We start from the raw sequence: 16,455 nt of genomic DNA, 5'->3' as shown, positions 1-16,455 counted from the left end.
GTCTGTGGAGCATCTTCTTTTTTATTGTAGGTTCACTATAGCGACCCCCTATTAGAGTAGACGGCATGGGTATTGTGGCGTGCTCGTTGTGCTGAGGTAGCACCCTCAACGGCGTTGTGACAGGGGAGAACACCGCCCCCCTTCTTGTTGCATCTTGTTGTGGTGCTTCTTGTTGTCTCCATGACAAGAAGAAACGAGTTTTTCTATTGGCTGTCAAATTATTTTTCTCTATCTCTCTCCTCTTAACATGGTGTTATAACACCATGAACACCACCCCCTCTTCTTGTTGCTTCTTGTTATAACACCACCACAACGGACACATACCTAATGGTCTTACATTATGAAATGGTGTGGGTTTCTCTTCCATCAATTCTTCGGATTAGCTAATTTTCTTGACTTTGTCGCCAAATTGAGTAATTGTCCTGAAAAAAAAAAGAAAATTCTTATTAAGTTTTCTACAAACGTATTTGATCGGCGAGAAACAACAATGTTTTTAAAACATCCCTCCTTCCCCAACCTTGGTAGCGAATGATGTGATCTCCTTGTCTTTTATGTGGTATAAACACTAGGATGGATTAGTTGATGTTAATTGGGCGCAATGGTGCAGGAGTCCGTTTTGAATTTCCTATGTATTATGTACTTTGTTGTTTTGTCCAATTCTTAATTTCTTGCTAAGCTTTATTTATTTGTTATAACATTTTGCCGCTTCCAAAAAAAAGTGTGTTTGACAAACTATATAGAACTTAGTAGCGAGAAGATAGAGTTTTTATTTGGCCTAAAATGTCAACAAAAGTTTTCAGCTTTTAAATATGGAAAATTATATAAAACCAAAAGTTAAAATCCCTTAAAGCCTAAAAACTTCTAAAAACTAAAATAACCGAATAACTAAAAGCTTCCAAAAGTTACCTGAATTAGCTTTTGTATTATGAGTTTTTGTTTCAAATAAAAACTAAAAACTCATATTGCCGGCCATTTTTTTTCTTTTGTTTTTTCTTAAAAAAAATCTAAAAGCTTTCAAAAATTACATAATAAGTCAGGTTTTTTCTAATTGAAATATGCAAGTATGTTGTTATATATAGAATTAGATTAATTTGTCCATTTGAATAATTATATCTTGTCCTTACTCTGGATGAAGATAGCATACCAAATTTGTATTAAGCTTCACTTTAAAGTTTTCACTTTATAATTTGAACCCATGTTTGTAATCAAACGTAGGACATGAAGTTCCAAACCACATAGACCACTATTTTGTTGCAATTATTTGCTATTTGTGTTAGCAAAAGCTTCAAATTGATAAATTATGCCAACAATTTACTTTATAATATACTTAAAAAAGACATTCGCAGATTTGCATGGCTGATGGATAATGGCGGTGCTCCTACGTGGCTCAGTTTCGAATTGTTATCTTGATGATTCTTTACTTTGTTAACTCTATAAATAGACCAAAGCGTCAGGAGTAAAAACCATAGCAAAAATCAGAAGAAAAAGTGATTTTTTTATTCGAAGCAGAAATCCTTCGAAGATTACATAGGCTCAGATCGAGGGTTATCAGCAATTAAAGGTAACATTCATGTAATTTCTTGAACTAAAAAGCTAGTTTCTGATCGAATGTAAGTTGTAGGTTGATTTTTTTTAATCGAATTGAAAGCCAAAAAATAAAACGAAAACGGTAGATTAAATGATCATGCATGTACTGGTAGTCGAAATTGGTCAAATACTCAAATTCAATGGCGGATTAAGCAAGAATCGAGCTCTGAGTGAGTTGATAATAGTGATGGATCGGGTCATGTGACCGGGTCAGGAAGAAGAGATCCGCGTCCCTCCCTGTTGTTAATGTTTTTGCCAAGTTTCGTATAATTACATTTTTGTCCCCTCAATCTTAAAAAGGTAAGTTTGAAAATTGAAATCTTCTATTTTGGCCACAGCTTTGGAATCACTATTTCGGCCATTATTTGCAAAATCGGGTTTCAGAATTAAAACATTTTCAAATCTTTATGTTATTTTCTTCCTTTTTTTTATTTATCTTTTAAATTAAATAATGTGTTTTGTCTAAGAAACATAATTTAATTACAAAACCTTATCTTTATCCATCCAATTCCTTTTCCAACTAAAAATCACTATGGAAGCTATGCGTAATTTAAAAACTAATGTTTATGCATTCTATTTTAACTCAAATCAAGATCAAATAAACTAAGTATATTTCGTATACGTTTCTTGAATGATAAAGATTCATAATTAATTGACATTAAATGAAAGGATAATATTCGATACTTCTTTTTTACATGAGATCAATATTTAAAGATTTGTCAATGATATGATTATGACGTAGATTTAGGCCAAACTCCCCCTCTTTTTCTTAAATAAAAACTTTAGGTTAAACACCTACGAAATAAAATCAATTACCTTAAAAGAAATATTTATACATTTTATTTTACCTATTATATATATTTAAATAAATAAAAGAGAAGGGTGTGATCTTTTTTCCAGATAATCACAGAAAAATAGAAAGGTCTCCCAATATCTAGGTTTCCTTGTTTTTCAACAAATTACGCTCAATCGCATTTTTTCTTCTCGCAATTTTGGTAGTTAGTAGTGGAATCAATGGGAGTAGACCCAAATGATTCACTGAATCGGGACATATCTGAATCCTGACAAAATCACGAGTTTAATTTTCGCAGAAAAGGATTCAATCCGTTTCTCACCTGTGATCACATTTATTGTATTAATAGTCTTCTAATTCAAATCAATCCATGAGTTATCAGTTACTCCAAACCACCGATTCAACAACGATGGTTTCCGAATCAGATGCAACTCTTCCGTTGTCGTCGTCGCTGGATTTCGTCACCAATGGAAGTCTTGATTTCAAAGGCAGAGTCGCAAATAAACGGAAAACCGGTGGATGGAAAGCTACTCCGTTCATCATCGGTACCTTTTTTAAACTTTTACATACACTTAGAACTGCAATTGAACATTAGAAGCTCATATACTATCTCATCAATTTATCATCGTGTTAATATATCGGCTTAAGTATCGTTGACCATTTTTTTGTAGCGAATGAGGCGGCGGAGAGGCTGTCAGCGTTTACAGTGTCGGCGAGTCTGGTGTTGTATTTAACGAAGGAGATGAAGGAATCGCTTCCAGATGCAGCCACACATGTGAGTGATTGGGTGGGAGCGACGTATCTTCTTATGCTTCTCGGCGCTTTCATCGCCGATGCTTATTTGGGCCGTTACCTCACCGTTATCTTCTCATCCGCCGTTTACCTCGTGGTATGTGCCCTTCCTGTTTTCATTTTTCGCAATTACCCCCCAAAATAACTGCCAACATTTTGTTATATCAATGGAAAAGTTTGATCATAAAAACAAAACATCCTAAAAGTACAAAAAAGTTGATGAAAAAGTGAATTATTTTCTAACAAAGCCATAGCCTGTTTTACCAGGGAATGATACTCCTGACGATTTCGGCATCCGTGGACAGCCTCCGCCCGAAACCCTGCACGGAAACATCAAACTGCCCGACAGCCACCCCGGGGCAATCCGCGTTCCTCTACTCTGCCCTAGCCCTAGTAGCCCTAGGCACGGGTGGTGTCAAACCAAATGTCCCATCATTCGGTGCTGACCAACACGACGAAAATGATGAGAAAGAACTCTCATACAAATACACTTTTTTCAACTTCTTTTTTCTTTCAATCAAAGTGGGAGCTTTATTAGGACTCACAGTTATGGTGTATATAGAACAGGAGAAAGGGTATGCTTGGGGTTTTGGGCTTCCAACTGCTATCATGTTTGCATCCGTGGTGATTTTAGCAGCCGGGTTTCCGATGTATCGGTATAAAAAACCAATGGGAAGTGTCTTCACGAGATTTATTCAAGTTCTTGTGGTTTCGGTAAAAAATCATTTTAGAGGGGTTCAAGTGGGCCCCGAAACTAAACTTTTTGAAGTTGCTACCGAAGAATCGGATATCGTGGGTGCAAGAAAACTCTCTCATACTCCTCAGTACAGGTACCACGCATACTTTTATTACTTTTGCTTATACTAAACCCTTTTGCAGAAACCCTGAGCTAACAATGTGTCAGGGTTTTGAGAATAACCACCCATTTTTTTGTGAAATGACATGATCAAATTCTTTGGTTTTCAGATTTTTGGACAAAGCGGCGGTAATGGAAGACACCGAATTACTAGACGTATCGGACCGATGGAAACTATGCAGTGTAACACAAATCGAAGAACTAAAAACATTTTTACGAGTGTTCCCGGTTTGGGCCTCAACAATAGCCCTCTCCCTCTCTTTAGCCCAACAATCAACCTTCTTCCTAGCCCAATCCAAAATCCTAAACCGCCAGCTCACCCCAAACTTCACCATCCCACCGGGGTCCATGCAAGTGTTTGCAGTCGTAAACGCGTTCATCACGGTTCCAATTTACGAAAAATTCATCGTCCCATTCATCCAAAAACGAACCAACCACCACCGTGGCTTCACCGCCCTCCAAAGAATGGGAATCGGTCTCTTCATCTCCATTTTTGCATTGTCTGCGGCCGCAGTGGTCGAACGCATGCGTAGGACCCACGCGAACCCTGCGGGACTAACAGTGTTTTGGTTAGTCCCGCAGTTTTTTATATTGGGTGGGGCGGAGTCTTTTACTTACGTGGGGCAGTTGGAGTTTTTTTATGATGAGGCTACGGATGGGATGAAGAGTGTTTGTGGGGCGTTGTTTTTGAGTGAGATTGGGATTGGGAGTTGGGTGAATAGCGCGCTTGTGAAGATTGTGGAGGGGGTGACGGGGACTGGGGTAGGTGGGTGGTTGAGAGATGATTTGGATGAGAGTAAGCTTGATTATTATTATGCCATGTTGGCGGGGATTAGTGCGGTTAATTTGTTTATTTACGTGTGGGTAGCTCGAAGGTATAAGGGTCGACACCAAGGTTAGAATTAGATGTTGCTTATAAGTTATAGATAGGGAAAATTTAAGCTGTAATTAATGTTTGAAAACGTTTGCTGATTATAGTTTTCTCTTTTCATTTTTTTTTCCATTATAGCGCATCCTATTTATGGTTTGTTTTTTATATCATCCTACTTTCATTTCAAGTGACAGAATGTCAGGTTACATGTTTTTTCAAGTAGTAGTAACATACTTATAATAGTTTGTTTATTATAGTGAAAACTACTAAACCCACGATCCTTTAAATATCGAACCCAGGGGTTTGCTATGTATGAGCATTTTGTAACTTTGTAATATTGGATATAATCATTTCTAAGCGTCCAAGACCAAAATGGTAATTACGGAATTGGTTTATTCTATTAGTGGCAGAGTGGTAACATTTAGACAATAAACTTACACCATATCCGGTCGAGATATGCACGTGCCTAAAAGATCACCTAGATAGAGTAAAACGAATACGTACAAACCTTGTGATACTCAAGTGTCCCCATGAGAAGATGGAATACATCAGATATAATATTTGAGCTAGAGATAGCTCAAGGTTTCTCAAGTTCACCTGCTGCTACCAATTATCTCAATCAAAAAACAGCATTTTACTAGGTTTTTTATTGAAAACAACAGTGTACTTTGTTTTTTAAATGAAAGCAACTTACTGTGACTTTCAATCAAAAAACAGCATTGTACTTAAAAAAAAAAACAACAACAACAAAGTACTTTGGTGCGGTCCATCATGGTCCTAGAACCAATTTACCAGACACCAAAACCAAACCGGTTCCGAATGCATTCGTTTAGTTTGGTTTTCAGTCCAAGGGCTGAGCTCCAAAAAATCGGAACTACCGTGGCCTTCTAGAACGGGCCCCTAAGCCCTAACCCAAACATATGCCAATGAGCAGCCCGGTATGTTTACTTGAGGCAAAAACCCAAACATATGCATACGTTTAGTATGGGCCCAACATATGTACATCTTTATTTTTAGGTGAAATACAAGTTACAATTTATGTGTCAATATCTTAAGATATATATGTATCCAAGGTTGTCTCTTTAAAAATCACACACACAGACAGAAAGACTTCAACATATATAAAGACATAAGGTATTTTGTTGCACCGGTGTTTGGATACACCAACACTCCCCATTAAAGACAGAGGCTCGATAATGTTAAGCCATCGTGGTGCAAACGCCGACTTTTATAAAATGTTAGATACACATAAGAAGTCTTTGATTTAATCTCCAAAAGAGTCATTATAAAGAGAGGGAGACTCCAAAATATATAGAGACGTAAAATACTTTTTCACACCGATATACGAGCACTAACACTTCCAGACAGAAGATCGATGAGAATAGACCGAAATATGTTAAGGCATAAGGGTGGAGATGTTGTCTTTGAAACCATGTAAATTTTATGTGTCCAACATTGTATGTCCAAAAGATCTCTTATGGAAATAATGGAGACTCCAACATATATAAAGACATAAAAGATTGTGTTGCAACGATATAAGATACACTAAGCAATGCACTTGATTTATTCTCCAAAAGAATTATAATGGAAAGATGAGAGTCTTCAACATATATAAGCATAAAGGACACCAACATAGTATATCATATATACTAACACTTAGTTTACTCTTCTAAAGAGTCGTTATGGAAAAATGTAAGCATCAACATATATAGAGACAAAAGATTGTTTTGCATCGACGTATGATATAATAACACTAAAAACTCCATATATACGTCTTACATCATATCAAAGTCTGCACCCCCTCAGCTTAACATATTCCGGTTTATTTTCACCAAACCTCCATCTGTGGAAGAGTGTTAGTGTATCCTATATTGGTACACCATAGTCTTATAAGTAGCAATATATTACAAAAAGGATATTACAATTGTGGACTTTGCATATATTTTACAAGTAGCATCACTATTCTAAGTAGGATGCATGCTATCAAACACTGTACAACCTGGCCGAGGCACTTGACTTCCCATTTGCATGCAAACAATACATACAATTGATGGTTCATTTTTTCCATAAATGAGAACTTAAGTTTCAAACTACAGAAAGATACCAACGCATTTCATAAAACCAAGTTGCACAAACAATTAAAGATGATATTTGCAATATACGTCTCTTTCAATTCTTGCACAATATAAGACTTGTTACAAGTTTGGTTTCAGTTAGAACAAAGAAAAAGTCTGTTTGGATCCCCCATTGGTTTATTTATGAGTTTATTCAGCATCTGCATCCTCAATGGATTTCTTATACTCTGGCTTCAGCTCATACGTTCCTTGATTCGTTCCACGTTTATTGTACACACACAAATCGTTCAATATCTCTTTCAAGAATTGCTGCATTCAAAATTAAACAAAAAACCCGTATTAATAAATAAATAAATAAATAATAAAAACAAAGTGAAAAAGTAATGTACATACAGCTGGCTGATCTGTCTCTATGACCAACTGTTTTAAAGCCCAATTAGGCTGTCTTTCAAAAAGCTTAAACATGATATCTTCAAGTTCTCCACGATCCCTCCTTGTTCTCTTAACTTCAGGCCCCTTCACTGGAGCAGAAGCCTTCTTCTTTTCCTGATTGTCAGATGATTAAAGGTTAAATGCAAGAAATACACAAAATAAATGAAAGAACATTGGAGATATGTTACCTTAGAATTAGTAGAAATCAAGCCAATCATTCCAGGCATAGGCCTCATATGCATACCTCGGTCATTATCAATCACCTATTCAGCAAACAAAAGAGACATCATGTTCCATCTGAATTTCAAAGATTGATTAAAATAAAATAAAAGGATTTATAATTCTATACAAACCTGTATCTGTCTATTCTTAACCATTGACTTATTTGTTCTTTCACGACACATCTTTCTGTATTCCTCCATGTTCTTGTTGTGGGGTTTCATGTCAAACTTATGCTCAACTTTCCCTTCCATAGCAACCTTTCCTGAAACACACTCACAGATGCATGACTTCTATAATTAAGAATCCAGATCAAATTGGAAGAACTGAGAATCTAATTCTAATAGGGAAAAAGAATTAAGAACCTTTTCTTACCTTGGTTTGCTTCAGAAAAAATGCACATAGGAACAAAATCCTTGAACATATTTAAAGAATAGCTCTTTGGCACATTTGCAATCTCACCACCAGCCATCTCCATTGAGAACTGATTGTGGAAACGAAACATATAAAAGATTAAGTCATCAGCTTTCAATAAACCACAAAGGTCAAAAAATTGTTCATAAAAACAGCTAACACTTTCTACAAATAATGCCCTCAATCTTTCTAACCCTTTTTGCTACCAGTTACCATGACCATACAATTAAGCATCTACTTGATTTCTTGAGAAACCAACTGAGACTGAAATGTACCTTAGTGCCATTGAATGAGGGATGCATAATAAACGTCTTATAAGTAATAAAGTAATCTTCTTGCAATGGGAAAATCAATTTGGTCAATTTGATTCTTGAGGCCAAATGCACCAAAGCTTTCAAAGCACAGTTACCAAAAATGAAAGCAATACACAGAACTAGGGTTTCAATAGTACAACCGTAAATTATGCACATACCAGTAAGTAGCACAAATTGAACAAGCCAAACTCCATTACTTTACAAAAATAAACATCTAATTCCGAACGGCTTACAACGAGAAATCAATAATCAATCATCGAAGACCGATCAAAACAAAACGGCAACCAAATGTTGATAAACTTAATACATACCTGAAGCGAAGACGGATCTTCGGGATGGAGAGGATCGAGAGAAACGACGACCTTAGAGAGGTTTTGTTGAGAATCGGGCGGAATAGCTTGCCATGATTTAGCGACAACGAGCGGGCACTTCATCAGCCACACCGATCGGTCTGCTCGTGCAGTTTCCAGGTTGGTGTTCTGATCGTCATCCATTGATTGAGATAGTATTTTCTTTCGCTCTTGTTCGTGACTCAAGCTTTCTCTCTCTAGAGTCTTGAAGTCTGCCTGTATTTGATATCTCCCTCAACTCTGAGTCTTGAAGGATATCTACAAAGTACAAGCCCCGGTAATGTCGGCACGGACTTTGGGAAGCCTTCTGTCCCTCAAGAAAGTAAGAAAGTGTTACGACTTACGACTATAAAATATATAAATCATAATAAATCTTTTTTATAAATACAAGTGAATATTGATCCACTATTATAAATATGATAACACTAAAATAGGTTTAAAATATTTGTAGATTGGGTGGTTGAATATATGTATATATTTTTTAAAATACTTATTTATTTATTTTTTAAGAAATAATATATTTGTATTAAATTAATTATCATCGTACAACGAATGAGATGACAAACGAACAACAAACTGTACCGCAAACATAATTAAATAAGTAAAATACTTTCAAATCTATATGGGATTTTTTGGCTGTATTTTGAAGAATAGTGTGTTCACAAAATATGCAAAGTAAAAAATCTGTTAATCCATTTGTTGCTTCTTTCTTGATCGATATATAGTTCGTGACTTTAAATCTTCAATGCACAGAGCTATGTCAATTTTGATTAACAAAAACTGTCACAAGTTTTATGGACAAACTATGTTATTTTCTAAATATATTTAGAAATACTCTAAGTTTTAAGTCCTAAAATTAATTGTATCAAGATATAGTATCAATACATATCCTGCCAAATTTATAATGTACCACTTTTTACGTCATATAAAGAATGTAGTCATATAAAGAAAATTGAAGAGTTGGAGCGTTGCCTAAACTTAAATTATTATTCATAGGCCTTAGCACTTTTGTTTGTTTGTACAATGTGGTTATGTTTCCAGAATGTTCCGAAGAGGCTCCATGAATGTCCATATATTTACGGAACACCCTCAATCATGGTTGCTAAGATCCGATCTTAACCTTAAGATCCTACAAGGCTACAAGCGGAAAACGATCTTGATCGTATTAGGATCTATCTATCTATCTATCTATCTATCTATCTAGAGAGAGAGAGAGATCTTAAGATCCCAACTAGGATCTTAAGATCTTAACCCGATGTGATCCTACATCTTTAGTCTTCATTATATTTGAGAGTTAAAATTTCATACATACAACTTAAAATCGAGCATTGTGTGTCACAAGATGAAAAGTCTCATTGAGCATCACCATTTCATCCATTTATCTTGAATTAGGCTGAGTATCATGACACTAGTGATACTTTTTATGATATTATGGCTTTAGTTATATATGATTACAATTATCTTGTTTTTCTGTTTTTGATATTTTCTTCTTAATTTTTGCAGTAGAACAAAAATTATGGTTAATGCTTAAAAAATTAAAGTTAATTCTAATATCGATGTCTTAATCAATAGCAAATTATAATGAGTATTGCACAAATAAAAATGAAGACTAGTTTATTTTGGTATGATATTATGAATCGTTCTGATCTTACTTTCACGATCTTGCAAAATGCAAAACGGTCTTAGGTAAAAGTCCGATCTTAATAACCTTGCCCTCAAGTAGGTGAAGAATCTTTCTAGTGTTGGCATCTTTTTAGAGGGTTAACATATATAGTTTTGAAGATGAAGGACAAAATTCATGAATTTCAATATGTAAATATTAGATCATATGTCCTCATTTACTCATTCTCCCACGAGTTGATTATAGAGAGAAACTAGTTTAGTTAGAGAAAATCTCAACTTCATGAGTCCTTTGAACATTGAAGGAAAGTTGTTTGGATTATCGATATGATTCAATTTTATTTTATTTATAATCATAAAATGCTTGTCTATATGTGTGTTAAGAACTGATGAGGCATACTTGTGAGGTTTGCGTAGCATTTTGATATTTGATGTAAAAATGTATTGGGTTCACCCCAATATTTTATGTGTATAAAACTATTTAAAGATTTATTATTGTATAAGAACTAATATCACAATATGTTGATTAAATATTCCAATATAGTTGGTTTATGATGGAGTTTGTAACATCATTATCAAACAGAAGAATTGAATAAGAAATCAAAAACTGTTTCAGTAATCAATTTAAATAGGACTGATTAACCCTCCAGACAATTGAATAAGAAATTGTTGGTTGGATTTGGATATATCCCAAGTGTTGGGCTGTTCCTTGTCGGTTTATTGTTTTAGTTGGAAAAAGAAAGTGACAATGCAAAGAATATAAAAGGAAAAGAAGATAACAAACATCCGGCTTATTTGAACACGAATACATGATATCTACTAATAAATGATAAATAAGTAATATTCAAACATTTTTATTGTCCTAATAAACTTGTAAAGTAATTCAAGAAGAAATTAAGGGTGAAAATCACCCCTAATTTATAAGTTCCATAGTGCAACAACTTGGATAAGATTGTGGAATGTTGGAGTGAACATTCATTCTGTGGTTCTAAATAGAAAACAAGGTATAAAACCTTTTAACTTAAAAAAAGCTTGCAATTGCAAATACATACAAAAGAATCTAAAGAATAACTATAGCTAATAGGAAGCAAACCAGCTCTTAGTAAGTTTGTTTTGGGGTAGGTGGCTTGAAAAAGTGTGTATCAAATCAATCATCTTCTTCACCAACGGAAGCAAATGAAAAGGGATCGAATTTGTAGCCGTCTCCCTCATAAAACTTGTTCTGGAATTCAACCCAGTGAAGCCTCAAAGCATGCAAGAAAGCACTTAAAGTTTCCATCACAAGCAGCACACCCACAGTTGCAAAAACAAATACGATTATGCCAATTATAAGTATTACCACGCTGTTATATCTGCACTCACAAATCATTCTTTCTTTTATTACACATCACATCACAGATATAACAACAGTGTATTTATTGTATGTAATAAATAACTTACCCCCAGGCAAGAAGGAGGACCTTTTCATAAAATACACTGGAAAGTTCCGAGTGTGCTAAACTGGTAACAACACAAAACAAAAATGTAATTTAGTCTACAGACTACAAAAGAGTTTATGGGAAAAGAGAAAGAATTTTGGTAGGTGACCTTAGAGCCCAGAGACGAAGATAAGAGGCTGTGTTAGACACTGAACCAAGAACAAATTCAATAGTATGAATTAATTGATGCACCAATACTTCACTGAACTCAAATTCCTCATGCCCACCATGAGATTCATACATCTCTGATTCTATATTTTCATCAAGGCTGTGAAGTGGTGCATAGGTTTGACCTTGGTGCCTCTGGTAAACAAGGTCAACATTAAATTTTAGTTGTCATAAATCCTAATGCAAACAAAAAAAAAAGAAAAAGAAAATTGGAGAAATAATTGGGCATACTTACTTCCTCATATTGTTTCTTCAATAGAAGTGGCTTTGGGATCAACATCCATGGTACAGCAACAAGTGCTGACAAAAGTAGTAGTATCTAGCAGGATAATTCAGTTATTTATGAATTATGATTTCATTTATAAAAATAATGAAGCTAATAAATAAGAGATAATAAAACCTGAAGATATTTTTGGCCCCAAAAAAGCTGATTTTCTCCTAAATCATCCATGGGACTAAGGAACATGTATATCAGTATATGGTATAAATCAGCTTGTGAACCAGTGCACCATTTCACAATGATGAGCAAAGAAAGGTAGCCGAATAAACTGTTTAAAAATATCATCTGGGGAATAAATTGGTACCTGAAATCATATCCATGTTTAGAACCTCAATATATAAGAGGAGGGCATTTACGTCTTTTACACTGGAATAGCCAATACATTCAGGGCTATTTCCGGTGATGAAGATGCGGAGGGCATTTATGTCTTTTGCACAGACAAGATCGAAGCGACTCCTTGTCCCACCTTTTTTGGGTGGGACAAAAAATTGTAATTTTGTGTAACATCTGACAGGTGTCAATATGCTTCAATCACAAACATCTTACCAGATATTAATGTCATTTTTGAAAAACTTTGCATTGTAGTAGCTCAAAATAATTCCAAGATTCATCTGAGCAACTCCCAGTAGAATCGACATTTTCATTTTCAGAGAGTTAAGAAACGGTAATTCACTTCGCGTTCCATGCCAAATAGGATCCACACCAAACGGGTAAGTTTCCCGCACCTTAATCATTCCAATAGTAGTAGCATCCCTACAATGAACTCAAATGTTTAAAAAATAAAGTGGTAAATAAAAAAATTAATAATATATTAAATTAAAAAAAATGATTTCATACTTGCAGGAAGGATCACGACAATCATAAGCAGAGCGCCCAAAAAGTTCAAATGGCACAGAGAAAAACTCGTTATAAATAAATCCCGTGTAAATCGAGAAAATTGACATCATTATGATGACATAACGACCACCAAATGCCATTTCCATTATGTCTCCTAGTTTCTGTTAGTTACCCATAGAGAAAAAAAAAAGTTTATTAATGTAATAGAATAAAAGAAAATGCTGAAGGTGTGTATTTTGTTTAAAAAAGAAATTAAATTACCTGGCTAGAATATTTCTTTTCCCTTATAATAAGAAATAGTGTCACAAGAAATAAGCATATTCCATGTCCCCAGTCTCCAAACATAACAGCAAATAGGAAAGGGAATGTAACAATTGTGTATAGACCAGGATTTGCTTCTCGATATTTTGCGACCCTAAAAAGTGTAAAAGATTTAAATAAGAGTTAAATGCAAGAATAAAAACTGAAAATAATATAATATATCACAGATACTTACCCATAAGCATCTACTATCTCTTGAAAGGCAGAAGTAAATTTATTTGTGCGGAAATATGTGGGTGGTGATTCCTTAGCATGCAGAATCTCAAATATAGCTCCAACCTGTGAGTTACTATCAATTGTTGCCTTTTGTAAAGCATTTTGGATCTGAAAAAATGAGCATTCCAAAATCATTTAATATTCTTTAAAAGTTATAAATACATTGAGTTGAAAAAGATTCTTGATGGAGATAAGGCAATATACCTGACTTGTAGCAAAAACAGGACACCAGCCTTCTGCCACAAGGCACTTTTTTGTCACATCAAAACTGAGAGTATTCAAAGTGTGGTAAATGGATTTTTCTTTCTTGACCTTCATCAGTTAAAAACACAAGTTAAGAAGAGATAACTTCTAGAAGATTCTAGAAGGCCAAGGATGAAGACGAATAGACTAGTGAAACACTGAAACTTACCAAATTGTTCCACTGATCAAATTGATTAGCAATAGACTGTACCACACTACTCCAGTGTAAAATTCCAACATCAATGGTGGTTTTTAGCTCTGAAAGTTTTCCAGATACCTAAAAGGTTCAAACTTACATTTTTCAGATTACAAGCTATTATATATACTTTCATATAATCATAAGAAGCTTCTTAGTTATGCACATGCCTCTGTAATCATTTGTTGTCGTTTTCCTATATCATCTGTAAAGGGATAACGATTTGCTCCAAATGCATCACATATCTTCAAAACCTTGTTTTTTGCCCTTTCTCCAGAATAAAAGACCACAAAAACATTCTTCTCCACCTATAAATTAAAGTATTAGTACTGGTTTTAACTTTCAGAAGCAATCCATTCAGATGATTCAAGTTTACAAAAATGTTATATAAATTTTATTGATAACCTTCTCTCCTTGCACAGGATCACAAACAGGTTCTTGAACAACATCTTGCTTCAAGAAAACGTTACCCCTGGTTGCACGAAATAGGATCCTTTCAAAGGCCATTGATTTATCTCTTGGGACAAGACCACTTACAAATCCTAGCTTAACTTGCTTTGAAATATCAGTAGTCATTTCCTACAAATATGAAAAATAGGGGGATGGGATGTTATGAAACAATGAAATAGAATTTAGATATAATGCAGCAGAAACCAACATGAAGCATGAAATAAAAATGAATACTTGTTCTAATAAGAGAGGACTGTCCATTGATCCTTCAACAAGGCGATCTCCAAATTCTCTCTGTTGAGATGTAGCACTGCTTTGAGCACGATGGAAAAACTCACTAGCCTGAAATAAAGAAAGCAACATTCTTTAGTCTTAAAGCATTGATAATAAGAATAATAATGGATAGATGATAATATCAGTTTGTATGATCACCTTCTGCAAGACAAGCTTATATTCCAGAAGTTCATTATAGGCACGCTGCAATTTTTCAGTGTTGGCATTCATTTCTGTCAGTTCAGCTTCAAGTTCTCCAAGTTTCACCTACAAAAATCACCCCAATATATGTTAAATGGAGCTATAACCTGATAAGTATTAATGGATGTTAGTGATTTCACTTACCTCTAATTCGTCTAGACTAAACTCTGAGCCATATGAAGGCCATGATGAGGCAAAAAGACCAGCCTTCATCATCTGATCCTTGAAAAAACGTAGCTTGCGAGCCATCTCCCCAGACCTTTTAATCTATATCAAGAAAGTTTATAGAATGAAACAAACAAAAGTCATCTCAATCAGGAGCCAAAAAGAGAAAATCACATCATACAGGTATAGTGAAAATGACTGGTCATTGATAATTGAGGTGACAGACAATGAACATACCTGAGTGGCGAATGTCCTCTGGAAAGGGCTTTTTCCTGTGTTGAGCTATCCACATAACAAGAATAAAGAAAAGGAAATTATCAAACGGAAGATCCAGACACGAATCTTAACTAGAGAAGATTTTCAGAAAACTGAAATGTACATAATTTTGGTTGGTTTTGATGCATAAACACTGTTAGCAATACAATCTCGAATATACATTAAATGAGACATATATAGCATAATGGATCATGCATCAACGTATTCGTAAAAGTAATTATTAAGTAAAACGAGCAGTCTACAACGATGTAAACACCACATCAGAAAGGAGAGGAGGAGATCATATCGCTTCAGTCGATAGAAAACACAGACTGGTTAATTATATAAACCTAAACGAGTTCCTAAGCTCCAAACGATTTCCGAAAACTGAAATAATCATAATGCCGATTAATTTGATAGATAAACAGGTAAAATCGACAAATTGTTATCGTCGTAATTATAATCATGTATAACGATGAGAGGTGTAGTGGCATACATCTTTAAACTGGAAAAGCCCCAGGTCACCGAGGTACGAAATGGTTCGATGAGCAGATTCCATGGGGATTATGATCCGAGCTAACTGCATTGGTTCTGATCGCATCAGATCCATCGTCGGCAGACTTCCACCTTCCCCCATTCCGATCGATTGGTCGTCTCAAGCTAAACGAATCCTAAGAACGTTTGATTACCATCAGCTTTTACCCTCCGGCGGTGATGATTTGATTGAGCAATTCCACCGACACGGTGGATTCGGTGATCTTTCTTAATTCCTCATCAATGGCTGCTTTTACGCAACTTAACGAACCTTCTTCCTTATGTTGGTAAGACGTGCTAAACGATAGCGTTTTGATCCCGTGTTGAAGCTGCCACTTTTCTTTATATTCCTTTGACGTTGACTGCTTGTTTTTGTTTTCACATTTGGTACGCAAAGGGGCCTATGTGTGAGTATGGTTTGATGAGAAACGTTAATAAATAAAATAGCAAAATGCTCCTTTGGGTTTGTCATTTTCTTTGACTAACGTCCAAACTTTGAAAAACTTGCGGATACG

At 35.0% G+C, this 16,455-nt stretch overlaps 3 protein-coding genes across 4 annotated transcripts; 1 reads left to right on the top strand and 2 right to left on the bottom strand.

The window, feature by feature from the left end:
• The first annotated feature begins 1,424 nt into the window (after window positions 1-1,424).
• On the top strand, window positions 1,425-5,031 carry LOC111915751 (protein NRT1/ PTR FAMILY 8.3). 2 transcript variants are annotated; one of them, XM_023911402.3, is made up of 5 exons: window positions 1,425-1,561; window positions 2,763-2,925; window positions 3,052-3,269; window positions 3,440-4,002; window positions 4,139-5,031. In XM_023911402.3, exons 2-5 carry the CDS (start codon window positions 2,790-2,792, stop codon window positions 4,926-4,928), a joined length of 1,707 nt encoding a protein of 568 aa, XP_023767170.1. In that variant the 5' UTR covers window positions 1,425-1,561; window positions 2,763-2,789; the 3' UTR covers window positions 4,929-5,031. The 2 variants fall into 2 exon arrangements, with proteins under 2 accessions (XP_023767170.1, XP_023767169.1); XM_023911401.3 differs by lacking the exon at window positions 1,425-1,561 and having other exon boundaries at window positions 2,486-2,925.
• A 1,959-nt stretch (window positions 5,032-6,990) lies between these two features.
• On the bottom strand, window positions 6,991-9,027 carry LOC111915750 (transcription initiation factor IIF subunit beta). Its single transcript, XM_023911400.3, has 6 exons — window positions 8,665-9,027; window positions 8,001-8,109; window positions 7,760-7,890; window positions 7,595-7,669; window positions 7,368-7,520; window positions 6,991-7,283 (listed from the first exon to the last, which is right to left on the bottom strand). Exons 1-6 carry the CDS (start codon window positions 8,845-8,847, stop codon window positions 7,164-7,166), a joined length of 771 nt encoding a protein of 256 aa, XP_023767168.1. The 5' UTR covers window positions 8,848-9,027; the 3' UTR covers window positions 6,991-7,163.
• A 2,126-nt stretch (window positions 9,028-11,153) lies between these two features.
• Window positions 11,154-16,251, bottom strand: LOC111915749 (V-type proton ATPase subunit a3). Its single transcript, XM_023911399.3, has 18 exons — window positions 15,903-16,251; window positions 15,389-15,433; window positions 15,131-15,253; window positions 14,945-15,052; window positions 14,747-14,854; window positions 14,468-14,641; window positions 14,233-14,370; window positions 14,036-14,143; window positions 13,828-13,935; window positions 13,583-13,731; window positions 13,348-13,501; window positions 13,087-13,247; window positions 12,796-13,002; window positions 12,370-12,553; window positions 12,205-12,288; window positions 11,911-12,104; window positions 11,764-11,823; window positions 11,154-11,675 (listed from the first exon to the last, which is right to left on the bottom strand). Exons 1-18 carry the CDS (start codon window positions 16,041-16,043, stop codon window positions 11,471-11,473), a joined length of 2,451 nt encoding a protein of 816 aa, XP_023767167.1. The 5' UTR covers window positions 16,044-16,251; the 3' UTR covers window positions 11,154-11,470.
• Between the last annotated feature and the right edge of the window lie 204 nt (window positions 16,252-16,455).

This window comes from Lactuca sativa, chromosome 1, assembly GCF_002870075.4.
Source record: "Lactuca sativa cultivar Salinas chromosome 1, Lsat_Salinas_v11, whole genome shotgun sequence".
Lineage (NCBI taxonomy): Eukaryota > Viridiplantae > Streptophyta > Magnoliopsida > Asterales > Asteraceae > Lactuca > Lactuca sativa.
The sequence above is the reverse complement of the archived record's forward strand: the minus strand, read 5'-3'. Positions and strand labels throughout refer to the sequence as shown.

Bases quoted from the DNA above. Each gene is read 5' to 3' on its own strand.
- LOC111915750 (XM_023911400.3), bottom strand. From the start codon at position 8,847: ATGGATGACGATCAGAACACCAACCTGGAAACTGCACGAGCAGACCGA. The intron at 7,670-7,759 runs GTTTGTATAGAA...TTTGCTGAATAG, and splicing joins TTAAGAATAGACAGATACAG to GTGATTGATAATGACCGAGG. The intron at 7,521-7,594 runs GTAACATATCTC...TCTGACAATCAG, and splicing joins TGATTTCTACTAATTCTAAG to GAAAAGAAGAAGGCTTCTGC.
- LOC111915749 (XM_023911399.3), bottom strand. From the start codon at position 16,043: ATGGGGGAAGGTGGAAGTCTGCCGACGATGGATCTGATGCGATCAGAA. The intron at 15,434-15,902 runs GTATGCCACTAC...TTATGTGGATAG, and splicing joins GGCTTTTCCAGTTTAAAGAT to CTCAACACAGGAAAAAGCCC. The intron at 13,502-13,582 runs GTAAGTATCTGT...TACACTTTTTAG, and splicing joins GAGATAGTAGATGCTTATGG to GGTCGCAAAATATCGAGAAG.
- LOC111915751 (XM_023911401.3), top strand. From the start codon at position 2,751: ATGAGTTATCAGTTACTCCAAACCACCGATTCAACAACGATGGTTTCC. The intron at 3,270-3,439 runs GTATGTGCCCTT...CTGTTTTACCAG, and splicing joins CATCCGCCGTTTACCTCGTG to GGAATGATACTCCTGACGAT. The intron at 4,003-4,138 runs GTACCACGCATA...TTTGGTTTTCAG, and splicing joins TCTCATACTCCTCAGTACAG to ATTTTTGGACAAAGCGGCGG.